This window comes from Macaca thibetana, chromosome 16 (genome assembly GCF_024542745.1).
Source record: "Macaca thibetana thibetana isolate TM-01 chromosome 16, ASM2454274v1, whole genome shotgun sequence".
NCBI lineage: Eukaryota > Metazoa > Chordata > Mammalia > Primates > Cercopithecidae > Macaca > Macaca thibetana.
Window position 1 is genome coordinate 13931730 of NC_065593.1, and position 21857 is coordinate 13953586.

At 56.5% G+C, this 21857-nt stretch overlaps 4 protein-coding genes across 5 annotated transcripts; all 4 read right to left on the reverse strand.

Annotated features, from left to right (window-relative positions):
• Positions 1–105: 105 nt before the first annotated feature.
• Positions 106–5445, reverse strand: FGF11 (fibroblast growth factor 11). Its single transcript, XM_050765603.1, has 5 exons — positions 5253–5445; positions 3494–3604; positions 3196–3299; positions 2249–2447; positions 106–1965 (listed from the first exon to the last, which is right to left on the reverse strand). Exons 1-5 carry the CDS (start codon positions 5443–5445, stop codon positions 1895–1897), a joined length of 678 nt encoding a protein of 225 aa, XP_050621560.1. The 3' UTR covers positions 106–1894.
• A 2086-nt stretch (positions 5446–7531) lies between these two features.
• Positions 7532–9631, reverse strand: TMEM102 (transmembrane protein 102). The gene is made up of 2 exons (XM_050765338.1): positions 8969–9631; positions 7532–8861 (listed from the first exon to the last, which is right to left on the reverse strand). Exons 1-2 carry the CDS (start codon positions 9180–9182, stop codon positions 7549–7551), a joined length of 1527 nt encoding a protein of 508 aa, XP_050621295.1. The 5' UTR covers positions 9183–9631; the 3' UTR covers positions 7532–7548.
• Positions 9632–12461: 2830 nt separating this feature from the next.
• On the reverse strand, positions 12462–16435 carry SPEM3 (SPEM family member 3). Its single transcript, XM_050765237.1, is given in 4 exon segments — positions 12462–12497; positions 12499–15941; positions 16061–16118; positions 16268–16435. Coding segments are annotated over 4 exon segments (3675 nt in total). The 5' UTR covers positions 16406–16435.
• A 1642-nt stretch (positions 16436–18077) lies between these two features.
• On the reverse strand, positions 18078–19987 carry SPEM2 (SPEM family member 2). Of its 2 annotated transcripts, none has more exons than XM_050765344.1 (3): positions 19803–19987; positions 19579–19636; positions 18078–19441 (listed from the first exon to the last, which is right to left on the reverse strand). In XM_050765344.1, exons 1-3 carry the CDS (start codon positions 19938–19940, stop codon positions 18144–18146), a joined length of 1494 nt encoding a protein of 497 aa, XP_050621301.1. In that variant the 5' UTR covers positions 19941–19987; the 3' UTR covers positions 18078–18143. The 2 variants fall into 2 exon arrangements, with proteins under 2 accessions (XP_050621301.1, XP_050621302.1); XM_050765345.1 differs by lacking the exon at positions 19803–19987 and adding an exon at positions 19721–19797.
• Positions 19988–21857: the final 1870 nt, after the last annotated feature.

Here is a 21857-nt window from a genome sequence, read left to right on the forward strand (position 1 = left end):
CCTGTTGCTGGGGGCAGCCGCCAGCCCACCCGCCCCGCCCCTGGGACTTGATCCTGCCTCGAGCAACTGCCAAGCCCGCCACCAACAGATGACAGACAGCACTTTAGTTGTATACATCGTCTTTAATTGAGAAAGCGTGGAGTGGAGACCCGATCCCCTGGGAGCAGTCCCGGGAGTTGGGTGGAGCCTGAGCGGGGTTTGTGTGGGTGAGGGGACATCTACTCCTCTTGCAACAAGCCGGAAGTAGAACAGCCTAAGGAAAAGTGACCTGCCTTGGAGCCCTAGTCCCTCCCTTAGGGCCCCCTCAGCCTACCCTATCCAAATCTGAGGCTATGGGAGTCTCCCTCCTAGTTCACTAGCAGGTTCCCAGTTTTTTCCAGGCTGCCCCTAGCGCTCCATGTTTTTTTGAAAAAATCTAGACGGGCCCTTTTTGGGTATCTAAAGCTCAGCTAAGGTTCTAAGCTGTAAGGTAAAGCAAGTTTTATCCCATTAGAAGCTGTCGGGGCATATGAGGTCTGGAGTGCAAGAGGCCTTCACCCTCCTTGGCCTGACCTATAGGGGAGAAGGGTGAGACTTATTGCTGAATTGGGGTCTCCTCACTGGGAGGGTCGAGGCTGTATCCATTTGTCCTTCTTATTCAGGACACATTACTTTAAGGACCTCAGCTTTAAAGGGGGCCTGGAAGGAATTCCTGCTGAGGTAGCTAAGTGTTCGTATCCACCCCACACAGATGCAGGTTCAATCATGTCATCATTTTGACCCCTCCCCCATCCCAGCTTCCCTACTACGAGCCAGGGATCTTTCCAAAATTCCTCAGCCCTTCTCCAGACTCTGTCTCCCTGGCACGACCTCAGCTGGGTTGAAGTAGCTAGAAATTGCATGTAAAAATAAGCTTAGCATTCTATATGGAAGAATCATATTTTTAGAGAATTATCTAGGAAAAACAAGAAGTGGTTCTTGATTCATCCAGAACTGTTTTTATGAATCATAGCTGGGTCTTTTCCAGAACTCATCCGTAATAGGTATCACTCAAGAAGGGGGGAGGGTGGGGCTAGAACTTACTGAGAGCAATAATACGGCTATACAGGCCCCAGCTCCATCCTGGGTAAAAGGGCTGAGAGTCATGTTCTGTGTCCTAGATCTGGGATTCAGGAGGAAGTATGGCTCCATAAAGCTCTAGAATTGGGTGTCTCTGGGATAAGAAGGTTAAACCCGTGGTCATCTGAGACTGGTTCCAGTTCAGGCCAAGGCCAACAGCTAGACAAGGCTCAAATCTAGCCTCTTTCTACTTGGAAACCAGGGATCCATCTGAGTCACGGACAGAAGCCTGATGGATCCAGAGCAAAGGCTGGCAGCATGCCTGGGTTCCAGCACAGAGCCCTGGTGCAGAAGTGGCCCTGGCTAGGGTGTCCAGTGTTCCAGAATGTGTCCAGACCAAGGTAGAATGTAGAGTAGGGAAAGAAGGACACATGAATCCTGAGCTTCAGTAAATCTAGAAATGGCTCAGTGGCAACGAAAATGGGCACGGGACTCCAGGAACTGGCTGAGCCGGGGTGGGAAATGTTTATGCCCTGGCTGTCCATTTGGGAACTCCCAGTGCCATCTCAGGAAAAGGCATGGGGTTGTGTGAGTGTGGAAAGAAAGAAGTGATCAGCCAGGACCATCTTCAGACATCCCCCTCTCTGACTCCCTCCTAGGCCCAAGGATCTAAGGGTCGCAGCAGCCTCGGAAGTCACAGCCAGCCCCTAGGCTCCCTCACGGTAGAGCACCTGGTGGGACCTGGCTGCTCAGGGCATGTGTGTGGCAGCAAGGGTGACAGCAGGACTGGGAGACAGGTTGTGGTGGTGGCTGGCTCACTGGGAGTGCAGGGAACCTCCAGTCCAGGGACTACATTTCAGGGGGCAGGGGGACTGGAAGGGGAGGCCTCAGGGACACTGTGGAGAGAAGGCTCCCGGTACATGGCCACTGCGAAGGGGAGAAAAAGAGGAGCAGGGAAGGAGAGTTAGGCACAGAGGGACCAGGCAGAATCAGTGCTCTGAAAGGGCTCCCTTCCCGTACATTCACCCTCCCAGAACCCCAACCCACAGGAGGAGAGCACCCCAAACCCCCAAAGGGCAAAGCTTTCCTGGCTTGATCTGTCATAACAGGGTCCTCTTATCACTTGTAGCCTGAGCTGTCGGCCCCTAAATGTCCATATCAAGGTCAATACCCTCTCCTGTGGTCCTCATTTTCTTGAGTCTATACCCACCCTCCATGAGCTTAGGCAGAAAGTGGGCGGCTGCCTTGGTCTTCTTAACTCGGTTTCCCTTCATGACCTGGCCCTCCTTGTCCAGGCCGAGGTACCAGGCCCGGCCAGAACGACGCTGGCGGTAGAGAGCAGAGGCGTACAGGACGTAGTAATTCTCAAAGACACACTCCTTAAAGCGACACTCAGCTGTGAAATGCGGCTAAGGAGACAAAGACCCAGAAAGGCACACAAAGACAGAGAGATAAAAAGACACATCACTGGGCAGAAGGGAGCTCATGGAAAGCACAAGCCAGGATAGATAGATATAATCCATATGCTTTTTGGGGGAGGGGGAGGGCAACTTCTGAGTCCTTGTAGGACCTGGGAGCAAAGGGAGGACAAGGAAGAGGCCTGGTGGGCCCTTGAGGGCTAAGAACTAGGCTCTGGGCCAAGCGCAGTGGCTCATGCCTGTAATCCCAACACTTTGGCAGGCTGAGGCGGGTGGATCAGCTGAGGCCAGGAGTTCGAGACCAGCCTGGCCAATATAGCAAGACCCTGTTACTATTTAAAAAAAAAAAAAAGAACTAGACTTTTAGGGGTCTTGGAATAAGATTCCTTCTCTCCACTGTATTCCCAATTTCTCACTATCCCCTATCCTGGATGACTCTAGGGAAGTGAGTAATGACAAAATCTGGAGGAGATGGGATGAGTAGGGGCCCTAAAAGGCAGAAAGAGTTGGACATTCAAAGAGCCTGGGGCTGTGTTGGGGGTGTGCAAGGAGTGGGCATTGGAGAGACCCTAGAGGAGTTGGTCCGGAATGGGCAGTGATGACAGGCCATCAGCAAAAGCTGGAGGGAGGAGTCCCGGGCAAAATGTCTGTAGTTGAGGAAGACTGTCATTCCCTCAAGGGATAAATTGAGGAAGGGGAGTTCCCGGTATTCCCCAGCCACTCAGCCTCATTGTCTCACCGAACTATAGAGCAGTCCCTCAGCATTCATGGCCATGTAGTGACCCAGCTTGGCGCTCTGGATGGTGACCACACGGAGGCCTACAGGGATCAGGTTGAAGTGGGCTGGGGGTGGAGAGAGGGAACATCAATACCCAGGCCTCTGACCCTCACCTGAGCTCCCCTCATCCCAGCTCCGCATTTTCCCTTAGGGGTCAGGAAGACGGACCAATGGCAACAGAAGCTGAAGAGGGAATAGGATTGTCATCTGCTGTCCCCATTCTCCCCCTTCCCACCCAGCGGCCAGCTTCCCCTCTCACTGAAGGAGCTGGTATCCTCTGGGGTGCCCTGGATACTTCCGTCGGGATTCGCCTGGAGGTAGAAACCCTGGCGGCAGAACAGTTTGGTGACGATGCCTTTGAGCTGAGGCTCTGGAGAGAGAGACATTCATCTTTGAAAATGACATCTCTGTTCCCAGAAACATTCCTACACTTGGCAGGATCAGAGGATGAAAGGAGAATGACAGGAAGGAAGAGGGTCCCAGGGCCCCAGCTCTCTTACCCTCCAAGCACGCTCTCTCCCACCTCCCTTTCACTCCTGGGAAAGCTGATGTGGGTCCCTTCTGCTTCCTATAACCAGGAGCTTTCAGTGTAATTTATTGAAATTTATTTAAATGGCTTAATTCCTACCCTACAGCTTAACCAGAAGCGGGGAGGAGTGGGGGAGGAGGGAGGGGAGAGATATATCAAAAGGCAGGGACAGAGGGAGACCAGCAGGGGTACTGAAGGGGCAGCGTGTTTGCGAAGGTGGGGGACAGTGGCAGCAGCAAATTGACCACAGGGTAGGGGCTCTCCCTCAGGGGTGGGGGTGGGACTGGGCCTGACGCTGACTCAGCACCTGCTGCGGCTGCCGCTAGCTTGGCGAGAGCCTTGCCTTGGCCCGGTGCCGGTCTGTCTGACACTGACCCGTCTGTCTGTCTGTCTGTCTGCTGGCTCGCGGGGGCCCAGCTCTCCCTGAGGCTCAGCCTCTCCCCTTCGGCCAGGTAACCCGCCTGGGGTAAGGGGGACATCACCAAGGATATGGGGGGTGGGAGCTGAGGAGATGGAAAGGCAGGCTGAGTCACGTGGGGGCCCGGTCCCACTCAGAGGGTGGGCTGCGGATTGTACCACTATGGGCAGCCGGTGGCGCGGGGAGGAGGGCGCGAGGGGGCTACCCTTAAGGGAGTTGGGAGCGGGCGGGAGCAGGGCCAGAGGGACTCCCTGACTGTCGCACCTGGACGGGGACCACACTCTAACTCTCAGAACTCTCCTGCCCCATCGCTTGCTCTCTGCCGACTTCCCTGTCCCCCCTTGTAGGTGGTACGACCCCCAAGAGTCTGCGCCCATCTCTAGCCGTGAACTGTGTCTGAGTTCCTCCCAGCGTAGGGTCCCCTGAGCCTACGGGACCCGATTTCGGAGTGGCGCGGGGGTTATGGGAGGGGGTGCCCAGCTCCGTTCTTGAAGCGCAGGTCACGGGAGGAGGGCGCATAGAGGGCTGGCTGGCGAGGTAGCTGCAAGGACACCCGAGGGAGAGCTGGGGAGATTGGCTCGGAGCCAGAAGAGCTCGACCAGGAGGAACCGAGCCCAGGGGTGGAGGAGCGGGAGAACCGGGGCGGGCAGGGGCTGGGGGGCCGTGCTGCTGGAGCTGCAGAAACCCTTGGGGTGACCCAGGCATCTGGAAACCCCCAGGCCTCTCCGCTCCAGATTGAAAGAATCGCGAGAACCGGCACGTAGGCGGAGGACGATGGGGGTGGGGACTGCTGTGTTGGGAAGGGGGGACAAGCAGGAACTGCGAGGCTTTCGGGGATACAGACTTAGCCCCTCAAGCCTTCCCCTTGACCTCGAAAATAAGGAGACTCCGGGTTATGGACTAAAGAAAAGGGAAACTGAGGCACAGTCTGGCAGGGACTTTGTAGTCCTGGCCCACCCCCTTCCACTTTCGAGGAGCCCCTCAGCCGGGCCCTATCCTTCAGAGTCCCTGGCCTCAATCTCCCAGGCAGAGAAACCTCTGGCCGGGAGACCCCGCCCCAGCCGCACTCACCCGGGCCGCGGTCCGGCCGCGCGGGCCGCCCCCCGCACAGTCGCACCTTGGACAGCAGGATGAGGAGCTGCTTCTGGCAAAGGGACTTGGTGCCGCGGGGACACACCCGCCGCTGTGCCGACACCGGCCGGCTGCCCCCGGGCTCGCGGACCTCCCGCTTCTGCCGGATCAGGCTACTGGCCAGCGCCGCCATGGCGCCCCGGGAGGAGACACCCCCAAACCGGCCAGCGCCAGGAGCGCGCTGGGCTCCAGCCCGCTCACTAGGGCATGCTCTTGACGCTCAGGCCCCGACTCGCTGCCCCACCCACAGGACCTGAGGATAAGCCCCAGAACCCCCCACCCCACGTACACCCCTCCACAGCAGCCAGTTGCCACCCGTGGGCCCAGTGCTGGCTCCACCGGATCCAGCAGCCTATGTACTCCTCAGTGGATCCCACCCTCGAGTTTTGCCTCCTACTGAAAACGTCCCCTTTCCCTCCTCTCCAGTGTCTGTCCCCACTTCACCTATCCCAAAACCAAGACCCCCCAAATTTCCAAGACGTGGTTAAAATATCTCCAGGCACCTTTCCACTGTATTTGGGGGCACACTTCTACCAAATCCACTCTTGTAATCTACAGGGTGTGGGACTTTAGCTTTGGGGATATTCGCTCATCCCACCCCTACTGGGGCACTGCCAATGTCAGGAAGGAACCCAACCTTGGTGTTTTTTCCTTTGCTACACTCTAAATGGAGGGGATCCCCCACTTTTTTCACTGAAATCTCCCCAAAATATGTCTCAGAGTATCCAGGTTGCCCAGATTCAGTAAGACGGGGCTCCCAGACCCTCTGGCTGGATAACAGCTTTTTCACCAAGTCACCCCCATGTCTAGTAGCATAGAATTCTAGCGGCCAAGACCGTTTCTTCACCTTCACACCCTCCGCTCCTTTTGAAGTCACCTCCAAATCCACCCTTCCTAGTGGATACACCACGTAGTTGTCTGGAGGGCCTTCCGCCACCTCAAAATGAGGAGCATCCGTGTTTGCTTTTTTTTTCTCCCCTGGCTGCCCCTTAAATTTTCTTGGGGACAGCTGGTGCTGTTTAGATCCCACGCCCTCCAATCTAACCAGCCCCCCGAGAGAGGAGTGCACCCACGTTGTCACCAGTCCCCAAATGTGAACAGGCCCCCTACAAGTCAGAGCGGATCACAGCTTCCTGCGACAGGGCTTCCTCGTCCTCCCCGGGATTGCCTATAGCACCCCCTCTTCCTTTCCCCGACGCCCCTCAACCTGTCCTGTCCTGTTGATCCGGCGACGGGTGGCGCTGGCTTCGGCTCCAGGTTCCTCCCTCCCTGTCCCCCGCAAACGGAGCTTCCCCCCACGCCCGGCTAGGCGTCCCGGACCCTGGGGAAGGAGTGAGGGTGTCTCTGCGGAGCTCCCCGGTCCGGCGAAGTCAGAGCACTGGGCCGGTGGCTGGACCAGGCAGAGCGGCGGCAGCGGCGGCAGCGGCAGCGGCTGTGGGAAGCTGAGGCGGCGGCGGCGGCGACAGCAGTTCCCCCTCCTCGGAGAGCCGGCCCGGGGGCGGGGCAGGGGGCGGAGACGCTGGGAAATAGGAGGGTGAAGCCGGGCAGGAGGAACCCCGGGGTTCCTTGGAGGTAGAGAGCGCGGACTGTGTCTTACAAGCAGGCAAAGCCGAGGCAAGGCCGCACGTCTCAGCCTTCAGAGGAGGGACAAGAAGGCCTCCCGAACGCACCTCTGGATAGGAAGGAGAGGTTGGGCCCAAGGGAGATGGAATGGCGGACGCTGGGAGAATGGAAAGGGGACCCTACTGGCCGGGATGTTAGCGAGGACAGAACAGCACGAGGAAAGTGGGGGAAGAACTGGAGAGATGCAGGAGGGGTAGTGGTGAGATCCAGCCTCGGGCGAAATCCGGCCTCCTTCATATCTCTGCCTTTGTGTGTGAGCCAAATTGATCAGACCCTGGTCTCCATAACTCCTTTCCGCGTTTGGTCAGCAAATATGTTTCTCCCATTTCTATTGACCCTTAAGAGAAATGACCAAAAGAACTGGGGACAGACGGTTTCTGGAAGCTGCCCCTGGGCGGAGTGCTGGCCACAGAAGTGTAGAGTAGCGAGGCTGGAATGGGGCAACTTGTGCCGGGGCAGGCGGGTGGTCCTAGAGGAGGAATCAACAGGGAGGCCTTCCAGAAGGGGGCTTCAGGCCCAGGGCACACAGTCAGTCCCCCAGGCGAGGGGCGAGCTGTGCCCCCCACGTCTCGCTCGCCCACAGAGGCACTTTCCACTGGTAGGAACAGCATCTTTAATGGGCCCCGCCCCCCACGCCGGCCAAACCGCCCCCTTTGCGGGCCACCTTGGCCTCCTCCACCGCGGCACGGAGGGCCCGGGCAGGGTCCCCGCGGAGCCGGACCAATTCTCCGAGCAGCGCAGCGGAGCCGTCCCCGGTACGGAGCTCTCGGCCGTTCAGAAAATAGTGAGGCAAAGTCCCAGCCTCGAGCACTCGGCCCAGCTCGTCTAGCAGCCCGAGGCAGCAGGCGCCCGCATTTTCTGGCCGCGCCAGGTAGAGCGCGGGCAGCCGCTCGCACGCCCAGTACAGCAGCGTCCGCAGGAGGTAGGGCGCCGCTGCCCGGGTCCCGGCCACCAGCGGGCGCAGTAGCGCCTGGGCCGCCGCGTGCGCCTGTAGCAGCGGCGCTGGTATGCGCGCTTTGAGCGCCAGCTCCTGGCGGGCGAAACAGAGCTGCCAGGCGGAGGCGCACGGTCGCTCGGTGCCGCCACCGGGCACCAGGTAGAAGGAAGCTGACTCAGAGGCCAGAGGACCAGCCCATGAGTGGCTCCGAGCCCCCTCGGGCCAGCCGGCCACGGATACCACTGGGATCAGGTCGAAGAGCAGGAGGCGGCGAGGGGGATCAGGAGTAGCCAGAAGGACGGTGGTGAAACCCGCGTGGCGAGCTGCGTGCACCAGACGCGGAGCACCCGGGACAGGGATCAGAGACTCGGCGACGGCCGCCAGCGTAGCAAAGAACCAGGTAGCCACCTGGGAGGGACATAATGTGGGCCACGCTTCCCGAGCCTCCGACGGCTTTGGGACTGGGCTTTCGACGTCTGCCTTGGTGACGTCACTACTCAGTGTTTTCAAAGGCGCGCTAGAGCCAAGGTCGACGACGTCATACTGAGGCAACTCGGACGATGAAACGTCACTAGGTGATTTTTCCAAAGACACTGGCGCCTCGTGCTCAGTGACGTAGCTGTGCGGCTGGTCTACAGAGCTTTGCCAGTCCTTGGAACTTTCTTCGATCTCCGTTCGGTGGATCGAATCACGTGCTCCTGGGACTGGGGGTCCTAAGCAATCCTGCCACATCTCCCGGATAGGGGTTCCGCACACCAGCTCTGGGAGGCAGACCTGTGCGTAACAGGATTCCAGGTCCAGTTGCAGTTCAGTGCCGTCCAGTGAAAACATGGGCACTAGGAGTGTGAAGCCGGCATCGTAGTGAGGTCCTCGGGCGTAGGGACCCAGGGGTGCATGCCCCAGATCCAGGGAGCCCTCGCGAATCCCACCACGAAGCAGCAAGAGCTCTGCCTGGGGAGGAAAGCGAGGGTCCCGGCGGTGAACTAGACCTAAAAAATGGAACGGATCGTGAGGGTGTCGCCCAAAGCCGGGGCGGGGGCGGGGGCGTAGTGAGGCTGAGAGCTGTGAGCTCCCAAAGGCAAGTAGGGTTACTTACCAAGCAAAGAGAAGACAAAGTCCTTGGCCCGGAGGAGATCGGCTCCGGGCTTGGGCCCGTCACTCCAGCTCTCCTGCACACCCAGCTCCTGGATCAGCTGCGTCAATTCCTGCAGCTGTGCCCCGGAGCAGAAGTCGATGTCCGTGAGCGGCCGAGCTGGGGCCGGGGGCGGCGGGCCCCACCAGGGGGCACTCCCCCAGACCGCGGAAGCCATGCGGTTCTATCGTTTCGGGCTAGGGAAAGCACGGAAGGGAGGTGGCCTAGACGGGCCTTTCCTTTGCTGCCAAAAAGTCGTCCCCGTTCTTCCCTCTTTCTGAAGCAGAGCGAGTGCCCCAGACACAAGCTACAAATGGGTCTGTAGATGATGGATTCTAAATTTAGTCCTCAAAATGAACAAATAAATACCTCCTCTATCCTGGCCCTTTTCTCATATGCAGTTCCCCGCCCGCATGAACTGGTTCACCGAACTCAGCAGGTAGAAAGTAACTGTTGCGCCTCCCACGGAATGCAGTAGCCAGGCTCCGCCGCCGCCCCTTGTTTACCTCCCTTTACCTCTTTTGGAAGAGGCTTATTGGTCAGCGGCTTCCCCCTTATGGGAAGCAGTAAGGGTGGGGAGGAGAAATAGATTCAACAGGTTACTTCTTCCTGATGCCCACGTGGCCACGCCCCTACATTTTCGGCCACGCCCCTTTCTAGAGGCTGTCGGGGTGGTTTCTGCCAGGTCGGGTCGCCAGTCAGAGCTCAGTCACTCCTTTAGCCCTGCTGAGATCCCGCGTTATCCTGGGAGTTGTAGTTTCCCGCTCTACTAGGGCGTAGGAGCCACGCCCCCACATCCTTTCCTGTTGGGCTGAAGTAGTGCCTGATGGAAGTTGTAGTTCCTTTGGAGATAGATTATTCTGTCTCTTTTCATGCCCATGTCAACCCCACTCAAACATTCCTTGGGGTTTGAGACCGGTAATAGGATGGCTCTGAGTCGCAAACAATAATGAAGGATGGGCCGGGTGTGGTGGTTCACACCTGTAATCCCAGCACTTTGGCAGACTGAGGCAGGTGGATCACCTGAGGTCAGGAGTTCAAGGCCAGCCTGGCCAACGTGGCGAAACTCTGTCTCTACTAAAAATACAAAAAAGCCGGGCGTGGTGGTGGATGCCTGTAATCCCAGCTACTCGGGAGGCTGAGGCAGGAGAATCACTTGAACCCAGGAGGCAGAGGGTGCAGTGAGCTGAGATCGTGCCATTGCACTCCGGCCTGGGTGATAAGAGCAAAACTCCATCTCAAAAAAAAAAAAGTAATGAAGGACATACCCTAGGGCCTGGGGAGAGATAGGGACCCCTGCATCCCTGTGTGACACAGGAACCCTGGTCACTTAGATCTACTAGAGTTCTTCCATGTAATTATAACTTCCTCATTTTGGGGATGAGGAGAGTACCGCCTAGAAAGGTTGCACAGCTGAGCCAGGGAGGTGCTGGAAAGGGGTTCCCTGACTGGGTGGGGTGGGGGGTGCATCTTGGAATCCCAAAGGTGGTAGTGTTAGGCAGGAGCACACAGATCGTGACCCAGAAATGGACGTTTGACTCATAGAAGAGACATACATGTTAGTGATGCCCACCTCAGGTCACTGCTACCTGAGTCATGGCAGGGATCTCAAAGTCTTGTTTTGTTTTGTTTTTGAGACAGAGTCTCACACTGTCACCCAGACTGGAGTGCTGTGGCGTGATCTCCACTCACTGCAACCTCTGCCTCCCGGGTTCAAGCGATTCTCCTGCCTCAGCTTCCTGAGTAGCTGGGACTACAGGTGCCTGCCACCACACCTGGCTAATTTTTTGTATTTTTAGTAGAGACAGAGTTTCACCATGTTGGCCAGGCTGGTCTTGAACTCCTGACCTCAGATGATCCTCCCGCCTCAGCCTCCCAAAGTGCTAGGATTACAGGCATGAGCCACCGTGCCCAGCCTGGGCCACGACTTCTTACATTCCTTCTGCCCTTGGTCGGTCTCCAGGATGGGATAGGCCTAAGTCCATGGATAAGAAAATTAAGGAGGAGGGACACCTAGGAAAATTAGAGGCCTGTAAAAGAAGAGACTCCCCAACTCTAGAGATCAGTTTGGGAAGCCCAGACCTCAGGGGTTCCTAGCCACTGACAGAGCTTTTCTCCCTCAGCAACCAGAGCTGGGGTCCCTGGGAGAACTGAGAGCAGCAAAGCAGCCCAGAACTGCGCAAGTAGGTTCCCATACACACACATCTGGTTGTGACCCAAGAGGCCAGATCAGGAGAACTGGAGACTGGGCTTTTTCTCACAGTCTGGAGTAACCAGGCATTAGACATCCCTGCATCTCACCTCCTCCCCAGAGGGTGGCTTCCGAGGCACTCTAAAAAGAACTAAGCTCTCTGGACTCTGTGGAAGCTTTGAAGATATTAAGAATGGGTGACAAGGAATAGTTCCTCTAGACTCTAAAGCATGGCTCTCCAATATAATTTTCTGTGATGATGGCGAGGTCCTCAGTTGGTCCTGTCTGATACAGTAGCCACCAGCCACCTGTGGCTGTTGAGTACTTGAAACATAGATAATGTAGCCGGGCGGGGTGGCTCACACCTGTAATCCCAGCACTTTGGGAGGCCGAGGCGGGCAGATCACTTGAGGTCGGGAGTTTGAGACCAGCCTGGCCAACATGGTGAAACCCCATCTCTACTAAAAATACAAAAATTAGCCGGGTGTGGTGGTGCACACATGTAATCCCAGCTACTCAGGAGGCCGAGGCAGGAGAATCACTTGCTTGAACCTGGGAGGTGGAGGTTGCAGTGAGCCGAGATCATGCCACTGCACTCCAGTCTGGGTGACAGAGCAAGACTCTGTCTCAAAAAAAAAAGAAAAAAAAAAGGAAATGTAAATTAAAATTAAACGAAATTTAAAAATCTGTTGTGCAGAAACATCTACTTTTTTTTTTTTTTTTTTTTTTTTTTTTTTTGAGACAGAGTCTTGCTGTGTCACGGAGGCTGGAGTGCAATGGCACGATCTCGGCTCACCACAACCTCCGCCTCCCAGGTTCAAGCGATTCTCCCTGCCTCGGCCTCCCGAGTAGCTGGGATTACATGCGTGCACCACCACGCCCGGCTAATTTTTGTATTTTTGATAGAGACGGGGTTTCACCATGTTGGCCAAGCTGGTCTCGAACTCCTGACCTTGTGATCCGCCCACCTCGGCCTCCCAAAGTGCTAGGATTACAGGTGTGAGCCACTGCACCAGGCCTAATATATATTTTAATAGCCACATTTGGCTAAAGGCTAGTGTATGGGACAGAGCAGCTCTAGGGCCTTGAGGATAATGGGCTTAGCTATGCAGCTACGGAGGAGAAACAGGGACCTGTCCTCATCAGCTCTGTGAGTGGCCAGCATCAGGGATGGGCTGGGGTGGATGTCCTCAAACAAACACAGAACATTTCTCTCGCCTCTTTATTCCTGATGCACTTTTGTCCCCTCTTTGTCCAAGGTTCTCATCACATTCTGATATCCCCACTCCTTGGTGGTTTCCCCTGAGTTGCTGGGTGCCTCTTGACGAAGGCGCCTAGGAGACAGAGCTTCACACTTGTCATTGCCCACTGCCAACTGTCTCTGACGGGCATCAAAAACCACATGCCCTGCCCGGGTGCCTGGTCCAGGGCAGTGGGACTTCCAGTTGATTTGGGAAGGCATAGACATCTGACGATAGTTCTGGTAGCCTGAAGGAACTGTATCCACAGGGTGGTACACCCTGTGCTGGCTGCCTGCCTGCCGGGAGGATGACTGCAGCTCAATTAATACAGGTACCTCTGAGAAGGTCTGCAGGTCACTGGAGACCACTTGGACCTTGGAAGAGAAGGAGTTCTGATTGAGTTGGACAGGAGCCCAGAGGACGTGCCGCTGTGCGTCCTCCTTCTGAGCAGCCTTCTCAGGCACAAATGACTTCATCGGGGACAGTGTGGACTTTGGGGTCTGAAGTGGGGATAAAAGCTGGACAGAATCAGAACCTAGGGCAGGGCTTGGGTTCTTGTGGAGGCCAGGATCTGGGATGAGGCATGAGTTCTTGTAGGGGCCAGATTCCTGGGTAAGGCCTGAAATCTTGGGGAGGCCAGAGTCTTGGACAAGGGCTGGGTCTTTATGAGGGCCAGGATCTTGATTAATTCCTGGGCACTTGTGGAGATTAGAGTCTTGTCTATGTTCTGAGCTCCTGTAAACTCCAACATCTTGGGGAGGGCTAAATCTTCTTTCATCTTTAGTGGCTTGGGTAAGGCTTGGGAGGTTGAAATCTTGAGTAAGGCCTTTAACTTTGTGGCCACCCCAATCTTGGATAAGTCCTGGATTCTTGTAGTCTCCTGAGTCTTGGGTAAGGCCTGAGCACTTTGGGAGGCCAGAGGTTTGGACAAGGCCTGGGCTCTTGCGGAGACAAGATTCCTGGATAACTCCTGAGCTCTTGTTGACTTCAGAGTCTTGGGCAACATATGGACCCTTCCGTGATCCAGAATCTTCAGTAAGGCCTAGGGTACTACAGACTCCTGAATCTTGGACATTGCTTGTATCCTTGTGACCTCCAGAATCTTTAGAAGAGCCTAGGTTCTTTTGGTGATCAGTTGCTTGGGAGAGATCTTGATTTTTATAGACCACAGTCTCTTGGTTTGGTTCAGAATTCCTATAGACTCCAGAGTCTTGTGTAAAGCCTGAACTCCTCTGAAGATCAGAAGTTTGGGTAAATGGTGTTTTCTTGTGGAGGCCAGGGTGTTGGGTGAGACATGGGCTCCTAAGGATACCCCCTTCTTGAGTCAGACCTGTGTTCTTTTGGGGGTGGGTATCTTGAGTAATGCCTGAATTCTTGTGGAGGCCAAAGTCTTGAGAAGGGCTTGGATTCTGGCATAGATAAGAATCTTGGAGAAGGCCTGGGAAATCATGTAGGCCTTGATTTTGAGCAAGACCTGGGTTCTTGTGGAGGCCTGGATCTGGGGTAAGGCCTGGGTTCTTGTGGAGGTCTGGGTTTTGGGCAAGGTCCAGATTCCTGGGAACTCTGGAGTCTTTTGAAGGGCACGGGGTCCTTTGAAGGCCAGAATGTTGGGTAAGGCCTAGACTCTCACGACATTCAGGGCATTGGGGTTGGATCAGGGGTTGGGAAATGGTGGCGAACAGGGAAGGGATGGGGAAGTGGGAAGTGGGGATGGACTGAGGAGACTTGGAGGTTGCAAGAACAGTAGGGGTTTGTATTAAGGTGGAGGGCCTCTGATGGTTGGTGGGTTGAGGAGGAACAAAGGATCTGGGAGGAACGAGAGGCAGGGAAAGAGTGCACGGTGGAGAAAGGGTGCATACTGAGCTCTGGGCAGTGGTTGTAGAATGAAAGCAAGGCTTGACACATGCAGTATCCCGGGAGTAGACAAGGAATTTGGGGTAGACTGGAGCCTGGGAGTCTGTCTTCTTCTCAGAACTGCAAGGATGGAAGCTGCAGTAAGGGGAATTCTTGGTCTGGGGGAACTTATCTTTGGCGTCATCTGAGATCTTCCATTCCATATCCCCTAACTCCAGGTAGCCCAGTATGGATCCTGCAGGAAGCTTGGCACTATCCCCACTGCGTTGCTTTGTTTGCTCAGATATACCAGAACTCCCCAGGTCCTGACCCTCCTGGGGCCTGAAGAGGGTAGCCAAGTCTTTTCTTGAATACTCAGGGTTCTGGGGGCTGGACATATGGAAGAAGTTCTGCTTTGCCCTGCGGGCATCATAGACCACATGGCCAGTGGAGAGGTCATGGCTGAAGGCAGGTCGGGGAGAGGGTATAGGAGTTATGATAGGGGCAGGGGTGGTGGCAGGGACAGGATCAGAGACAGGAGTGGTAGTCAGGGCCATGACCAGTGCTGGGGCAGGGGCGGGGGCAGAGGCTGGGACAGGGGCTGGTGTAGGAGCTAGGACAGGAGTACTGTGTGGGGCAAGAGTTCCGGGAGGAGCTGGGGCAGAGGTTGGGACAGGAACCGAGCTACAGACTAGATGAGAGTGGTCTGGGATATACGCTGGGGCATGGGCTGAGGTGTACTCAGGGGCATGGGCCTGGGGGTGGGCTGGGGCAGGCATAGGAGCCTGGGCTGGGGAGTGGGCTGGGGCAAGGGATGAGGTGTGCTCAAGGGCATGGGCCTGGGGGTGGGCTGGGGCACGCATAGGAGCCTGGGCTGGGGCATGGGCTGAGGTGTGTTCAGGGCTGTGGGCCTGGGAGTGAGTATGCTCAGGGGTGTGGAGCGGAGCGTGGGTTTGGGCCTGGGCTGATGTATGGGCTTCAGTGTGAGCTGAGGCCTGGGCTGGGGTAGGGGCCGAGGTGTGGGCTTGGATGTGGGCTGGAGTCTGAGCTGGGGTAGGGGCCAAGGTGTGGGCTTGGGCCTGGGCTGAGGTGTCCTGGGCCTGGGAGTGGGTGCCCTCGGGGGTGCAGGCTTTGGAGTGGGTCCAGGAGTGGGCAGGGGTGTGCACAGAAGTGTGGGCCGTGGCATGGATCCAGGAGTGGGTGAGGGTGTGCACAGGAGTGTGGGTTGGGGAGTGGACCTGGGCCTGAGGTGGAGCCTGGGCTGGGGCACAGTCTGGGGTCTTAGTCTGGCTGTCCTGGGGCAGGCGGCATGGACCCATGTCCAACTTGCTCATCTTTGGGAACTGGGAAGACGTCTGTGGCGTGGAGAGCGAGGAGGCTTGAGCCTTTAAGGCTGTGACCTGAGGGGCCTCCCCCACTCCCATCATCTCCTCCTTGTACAGTCCCCATGGAGACTCCCTGGGAACCCTGGCACGTCCACATTTAGGTGGCATCCAGCAGCATGCAGAAACCTTCTCATCATTCGTGTCTGGCATCCAGGAGTCAAGATGGTTAACGTGCCTGGGCAGGAAGCCTGGGCGATGATGGACGCGGGAAGAGACTTTTGAGCACAGGTTCTTGGGATCCACGGAGGAGCGAATACATATGGGATGGCTGCCGCTGCGTTGCTTGTCTGCAGGGAGAGGTAGGATGGGACAATGCTCTGGTTCCCTAGGGACTGAGAACTGGGCCAGGGATAGGAGAAAGGGGACAGGCCCATATCCCTGGGAGCCCACACAGGGGCCCACTCACCTTTGGGAAAAAAATGATGGAACAGAATCCGCAAGGAGCTCTTCAGATGCTTCCAGAGCTGAGGGGAGCGGGAGGGCGGGTGAGTCCGGAAGCAGAGTGAGCCCCTAAGTCCAACTCTTGTCTGGCCACACCCCAACAGCCCTCCCACCTCAGCCCCTTCAAGACCCCAGGGCTCCCCCAACCCTGCTACCCAGATCCTGCCCTGACCAGAGTCACCACATTGATCCACACGTTGAGCAAGATGAAGCTGCCCAGAAGAAGAAGAATCGAGTCTCCTAAGTCTTGGCACTTCCTGGGGTTGTTGCCAGAGCACACCTGGGCCCCATGATAGGCTCGCTCACCCATGGCCTGGGGTCCCAGGACTGCCTGGGCCCCCGGTCCTCACACAGTCACTAGGAGGAAGACTCCTGTTGTTGGGGAGGGGGTGGACTGAGTCATAATGAGGCAGGTGGTCAGGATCACAATGAGGAAGGTCGAGGAAGAGGAGGGCCCAGGGTGGAACTCTCTGGTAACCAGGTTTGGGTAACCAGGTATGGACAGTCAAACAGGGTCTGGAGGCCAGTGACCCTCTCCTGTTTCTCCATTGTTCCCTACTGCTGGGTGACTCACTCACTCACTCACTCATTCCATCACTCCCTCCCTCCCTCCCTCCCTCCCTCCCTCCCTTCCTTTCTTTTTTTTTTTTTTTTTGAGATGGAGTCTCGATCTGTCGTCCAGGCTGGAGTGCAGTGGTGCGATTTCGGCTCACTGCAATCTCCACTTTCCAGGTTCAAGCGATTCTCTGGCTCAGCCTCCTGAGTGGCTATAGCTGGGACTACAGGCACACGACATCCGGCTAATTTTTGTATTTTTCGTAGAGATGGGGTTTCTTTCTTTCTTTTTTTTTTGAGGTGGAGTCTCACTCTGTCACCCAGGCTGGAGTGCAGTGGCATGATCTCGGCTCACTGCAAGCTCCACCTCCTGGGTTGATGTCATTCTCCTGCCTCAGCCTCCTGAGTAGCTGCGACTACAGGCGCCCGCCACCACACCTGGCTAATTTTTTTGTATTTTTTAGTAGAGACGGGGTTTCACTGTGTTAGCCAGGATGGTCTCGATCTCCTGACCTCGTGATCTGCCCGCCTCGGCCTCCCAGAGTGCTGGGATTACAAGCGTGAGTCACTGCGCCTGGCTGAGATGGGGTTTCTTTCTTTTTTTTTGAAATGGATTCTCTCTCTGTCACCCAGGTTGGAGTGCAGTGGTGTGACCTCAGTTCACTGCAACCTCTGCCTCCTGGGCAAGCGATTCTCTTGCCTCAGCCTCCCGAGTAGCTGTGACTACAGGTGCGTGCCACCACACTAGGCTAATTTTTTGTATTTTTTTTAGTAGAGACGGGGTTTCACCGTGTTAGCCAGGATGGTCTCAATCTCCTGACCTCATAATCTGCCCGTCTCAGCCTCCCAAAGTGCTGGGATTATAGGCATGCACCACTGCACCCAACCAAGACGGGGTTTCATCATGTTGGCCAGGCTGGTCCCGAACTCCTGGCCTCAAGTGATCTGCCTCCTCGGCCTTCCAAAGTGCTGTACAGGTGTGAGCCATTGTGCCCGGCCACTCCTGCAGCTTCATTTCAGAATCCTGAACCCTTCACCCCTTGACTACACCAGAGACTGGGAAGACCTCCGCCTCAGAGCCCTGGGGGAGGCCTGGCTGGAATCCAGAGCCTCGGCCTGGTCCTGTACTATGAGCTAAGTAAATCCCAAAGAGCCCCACCTGAGACATTGACTTCAGAATCCAGACCTGATCCTTTCTGGGAACAGGGAGAATAGAGAGCCCGGGTGGTTGTCGTCAGCCAGTGCAGGATCTATGTAGTGCATGGTGCGGACCAGGAGGGCCTGCTGGCAGCCGCATGGCCACTAAACCAAGGGGTGCCTCGCACCAAGAAGGGGACACTGGTTTCTCATTTCAGGAAGCCAAGGGCAGGGACCCAGGCTGGCCGAAGGAGTGGCACTCCTACGCAACAGACCACCACAGTGTTTCTTGGACTCTGTTTCCCTTTATTCTTCTCTCTCCATGCCCTGCCCCGCGCCCCATATCCCCCTGCTGGTCAGTTGAGTTTCCCGGTCTGGCTCCTGTGCAGAGAGGGCCTTGAGGAGGTGGTGGAAGCCGGTGGCAGTGAGCTGGACCTGGCTCCGCTCTCCTGCACCTGCCGCTTCAGCTCCAGGCTGTCGTACACCTGATAGTTGGCATTGCCCCCTGGATTCCGGCTGAGTGGGACGAACATGGTCGGGGGTGGGGCAGGATCTGCAACCTGGACTTTGGGCCGGGGCTTGGAGGAATGAGGAACCCGTACTGAGCCTGGGGCTGGGGTCCGTTGGTGGGAGGCCTCGCCCAACACCGTGAGGGAGGCAGAGGTAGTCAGAGGACGCCGGGCGGGCAGAGCCTCAGCCCAGTCGGCTGCCCAGCGCTGCACTTCATGGGGGTCCCGGGAGCTGTAGCCCAAGGGTTCCGTGGATGACTGGCCGTGAGTGTGACCAAGCAGACTCCGCCGGTGGGACTGTGGGGAGTGGTGCTCCCGGCAGCCCTGGGCCTCGGGCCGGGCGTTCCGGGACACCAAGTTAGGGGGGCGCTCAAAGCCCTCCATGCCACGCCGCCGCTGATCCCAGGAGTCATACAGTGTCCGGCCCACTGAGGGGTAAGGGCTGTGCCCCCTGGGGACCCAAGCGGGGTTAGGGGGCAGCCGGCGGGGAGGTGGTGGAGACGAGACCCACTGCTCAGCCTCCACATTGCCCCACAGTCGGGACTGGGAACCGTGGGGCCCATAGGACTGCAGCCTCAGCTCAGACTTGGCCTCTACACGCTTGGGCATGCAGCGCAGCTCAGGTGACAGGTAGAGAGAGGGTGGTGGCAGACTGGCCAGGATACCACCCTGGTGGCCCCACAGTCCCACATTGGAGGGCAGACCGGCTCTCTGATAAAACCCACCCCAGCCGCGACGTGGGTACTTGGGATACGGGAAGGGCAGGTTGTCCTGCTCCTCCAGGTAGGAATCCAGGTCCTCCTGATCAAAGAAGGGCACTCGGTGTCGTCGTGACATCTTTTGGCTGCGATGTGGGTGATGGAAGACTGAGCGGCTATGGGGGATTTGTCTGTAGTTCTGCGACTGCTGCTGGTGGTTGCAGCAGCGACAGCGACCACGGCGGGCGTGGGGGCGGCGGCGGCGGCGATGATGAAGACAGCAAAGACTGCTGCTGTGATGGCTGGAGAAACGGTGGCAGGAGAAAGAGGAGTACCGTGTGGGTCGGGCCATCTTCACCTGCACAGGGTCCAGGATGCAGTGGATGTGGACGTCCTGAGCCTTGTCTGGGGGACCACTGGGGGGACTTTCGCTGGCCTGAATTTCATCTGGGGAAGGCAAGAATCTATGAAGTCAGGGCAATTGTCAGAAGAGCTCAAGGTTGGGAACACTGGGGCCTGTGTTTCTAGGGCCATTGTCAGGGGCGGGGATGGGGGTCCCCTACCTCTCCAGCAGCCACACTTACTTTTCCGAGTAGTCCAATCAATCATCTTGTCTAAGGCGTTCTGGAGTCCATGCCACATCTGGGGCAGAGTGGCAGAGAGTGAAGGCCAGGCCCTCCACGCCCAGCACCACCACCCCTGCCCCTGCCCCAGTCTAGACCGCACCTGCAGGTGGAGATGTAGGCTGCAGCTGGCTCCCACCCTCAGCCCTCTTCACCCCCAGAGATGGTCCACAATCATCACTGACCATAGTTGTCACGTTGATGCCAATGTTGACAAGAACGATGAGGCCCAGCAGCAGGAATAAGATGTCCTCGGCATCGTGGGGGCTTTCTTGGTATTGATTGCAACATCCCAGGGTGTTATGCCATAGCTGGTTTTCCATGGAGGGGGGGGGTCCTAGGGCCACCTGGGCCACCCCCCTCCACCCCCACCCCCAGCCCCAACCCACACTGCACTCATGCCAATCCCCGGAGATCACTACAAGCTGGTAAGGGAGCCAGGTCACAATGAGGTGAGCTAGCGAGAGTCACAATGTAGAGGTGGCAGCTTTTATCCATTCTGCTGGTCCCTTCTACCGCTATCTCCAGCCGTGGCTCCTACTTGGTAGAGCCCGGTCCCCAGATATCCCAGATCTTAGTCTGTTCCTCTGTCTCCATGAGGCTTGCTTAACCCCACACCTGGTTCCTGAGCTGAAGACAAGGTAGTTAGAGAATGACAGTCATCACAGGGGTTGAAGCATGCATAAGATATGTCCTGTTTCATTGTTCTTTTGAGACATTATGGCAACTTACATAGCCTGTTGGTGTGCCTTCCCCCATGGTTACTTTGGGGCCAGCAGCTAGGGTGACTAGATGGGCGGGTGACACTAAGAGTCCCCTCAGGCATCACCCTGCTGTACTAGTCCCTCCCTACTCTGTCCATTTCCCTGTCAAAATTCCTCTAGCTCCCATCTCTGCCCAACTCTTCCTGGCCAGAGAATCCAGCCCTAGGTGTTGGTGGTCCGTGAGCCCACCAGCCCCTTCGTCACACTGACGTCTGCCTCACTGAGGTTGCTGCCTCTGCCAGGAACCAACCCCAGCCGTGGTTTCTCCATCCTAACCACCTGCACTCCCACCAACCCACCCTTACATGGTGAAAAATAGTTAAGCTACTACCTTAGGAAAACCCAGGCTGGGCACAGTGGCTCATGCCTGTAATCCCAGCACTTTGGGAGGCCGAGGCGGGTGGATCACCTGAGGTCAGGAGTTCCAAACTGGCCAACATAGTGAAACCCCGTCTCTATTAAAAACACAAAAATTAGCTGGGCGTGGTGGTGCATGTCTGTAGTCCCAGCTACTCGGGAGGCTGAGGCAGGAGAATCACTTGAACCCAGGAGGTGGAGGCTGCAGCAAACTGAGATCTCGCCATTGCACTCCAGCCTGGGTGGCACATTGAAACTCTGTCTCCCGAAAGAAAGAAAGAAAGAAAGAGAGAGAGAGAAAACCCGCCATGGCTCACACCTGTAATCCCAGGCAGGTGGATCACCTGAGGTCAGGAGTTGGAGACCAGCCTGGCCAACATGGAGAAACCTCTACTAAAAATACAAAAATTAGCTGGGCGTGGTGACGGGTGCCTGTAATCCCAGCTACTTGGGAGGCTGAGTCAGGAGAATCACTTGAACCTGGGAGGTGGAGGTTGCAGTGAGCCGAGATTGTGCCATTGCACTCCAGCCTGGGTGACAGAGCTTGACAGTCTCAAAACAAACAAACAAACAACCCAACAACAACAACAACAAACACATGCAATAAACAAAGCACAAAATAGATGTAATTGTTAATATGCCAAAAAGAGTGTTTGACTTAAAACAGGTGCATCACTGGGGTCTGTGGCACCCTGGAGACTGCAAGCCATTTGTTCACACAGTGAACCACTCAGCAGAAAGGCCAGTGAGTATTTCCCATCCAGCCTCCAAACACATAGTAGATGTTCAATATATATCCACTGAATGCAATCCATTGAAAATGATCAGTAACATTAGTTGAATGAGAGAACCAGGGCCATTTGCAAACGGGCCATCTGCTCACATTCCAGGAATCTGTCTAGAGTGGAAGGTGAAGTCCAGTTCCCTCAGCCCGGGCTCATGCACCTGATTGCTTGTTCCCAAGTGGTATGTGTGTGCATGTGCTTGTGATCCCAGTTGTCTAGGAGAAGGGCAGGGCCTGAGTTCGAGTTTCTGAGTTCACACGGCGAACTGGGGAAGGTGGGAGATTCTGGTGGGTCACGCTGGCTCTGCAGCAATGGGATGGAGCATCTGAAGCCA

What these genes read in the sequence shown, in the direction of transcription:
- SPEM2 (XM_050765344.1), bottom strand. Translation starts at nt 19,940, where the DNA reads ATGGAAAACCAGCTATGGCATAACACCCTGGGATGTTGCAATCAATAC. An exon ending in GCATCAACGTGACAACTATG is followed by an intron (nt 19,637 to 19,802) that starts GTCAGTGATGAT and finishes ACTCTGCCCCAG; the next exon opens with ATGTGGCATGGACTCCAGAA. An exon ending in TGATTGGACTACTCGGAAAA is followed by an intron (nt 19,442 to 19,578) that starts GTAAGTGTGGCT and finishes TGCCTTCCCCAG; the next exon opens with ATGAAATTCAGGCCAGCGAA.
- TMEM102 (XM_050765338.1), bottom strand. Translation starts at nt 9,182, where the DNA reads ATGGCTTCCGCGGTCTGGGGGAGTGCCCCCTGGTGGGGCCCGCCGCCC. An exon ending in CTTTGTCTTCTCTTTGCTTG is followed by an intron (nt 8,862 to 8,968) that starts GTAAGTAACCCT and finishes TCCATTTTTTAG; the next exon opens with GTCTAGTTCACCGCCGGGAC.
- FGF11 (XM_050765603.1), bottom strand. Translation starts at nt 5,445, where the DNA reads ATGGCGGCGCTGGCCAGTAGCCTGATCCGGCAGAAGCGGGAGGTCCGC. An exon ending in AGAGGATACCAGCTCCTTCA is followed by an intron (nt 3,300 to 3,493) that starts GTGAGAGGGGAA and finishes CTCCACCCCCAG; the next exon opens with CCCACTTCAACCTGATCCCT. An exon ending in AGGGACTGCTCTATAGTTCG is followed by an intron (nt 2,448 to 3,195) that starts GTGAGACAATGA and finishes TTGTCTCCTTAG; the next exon opens with CCGCATTTCACAGCTGAGTG.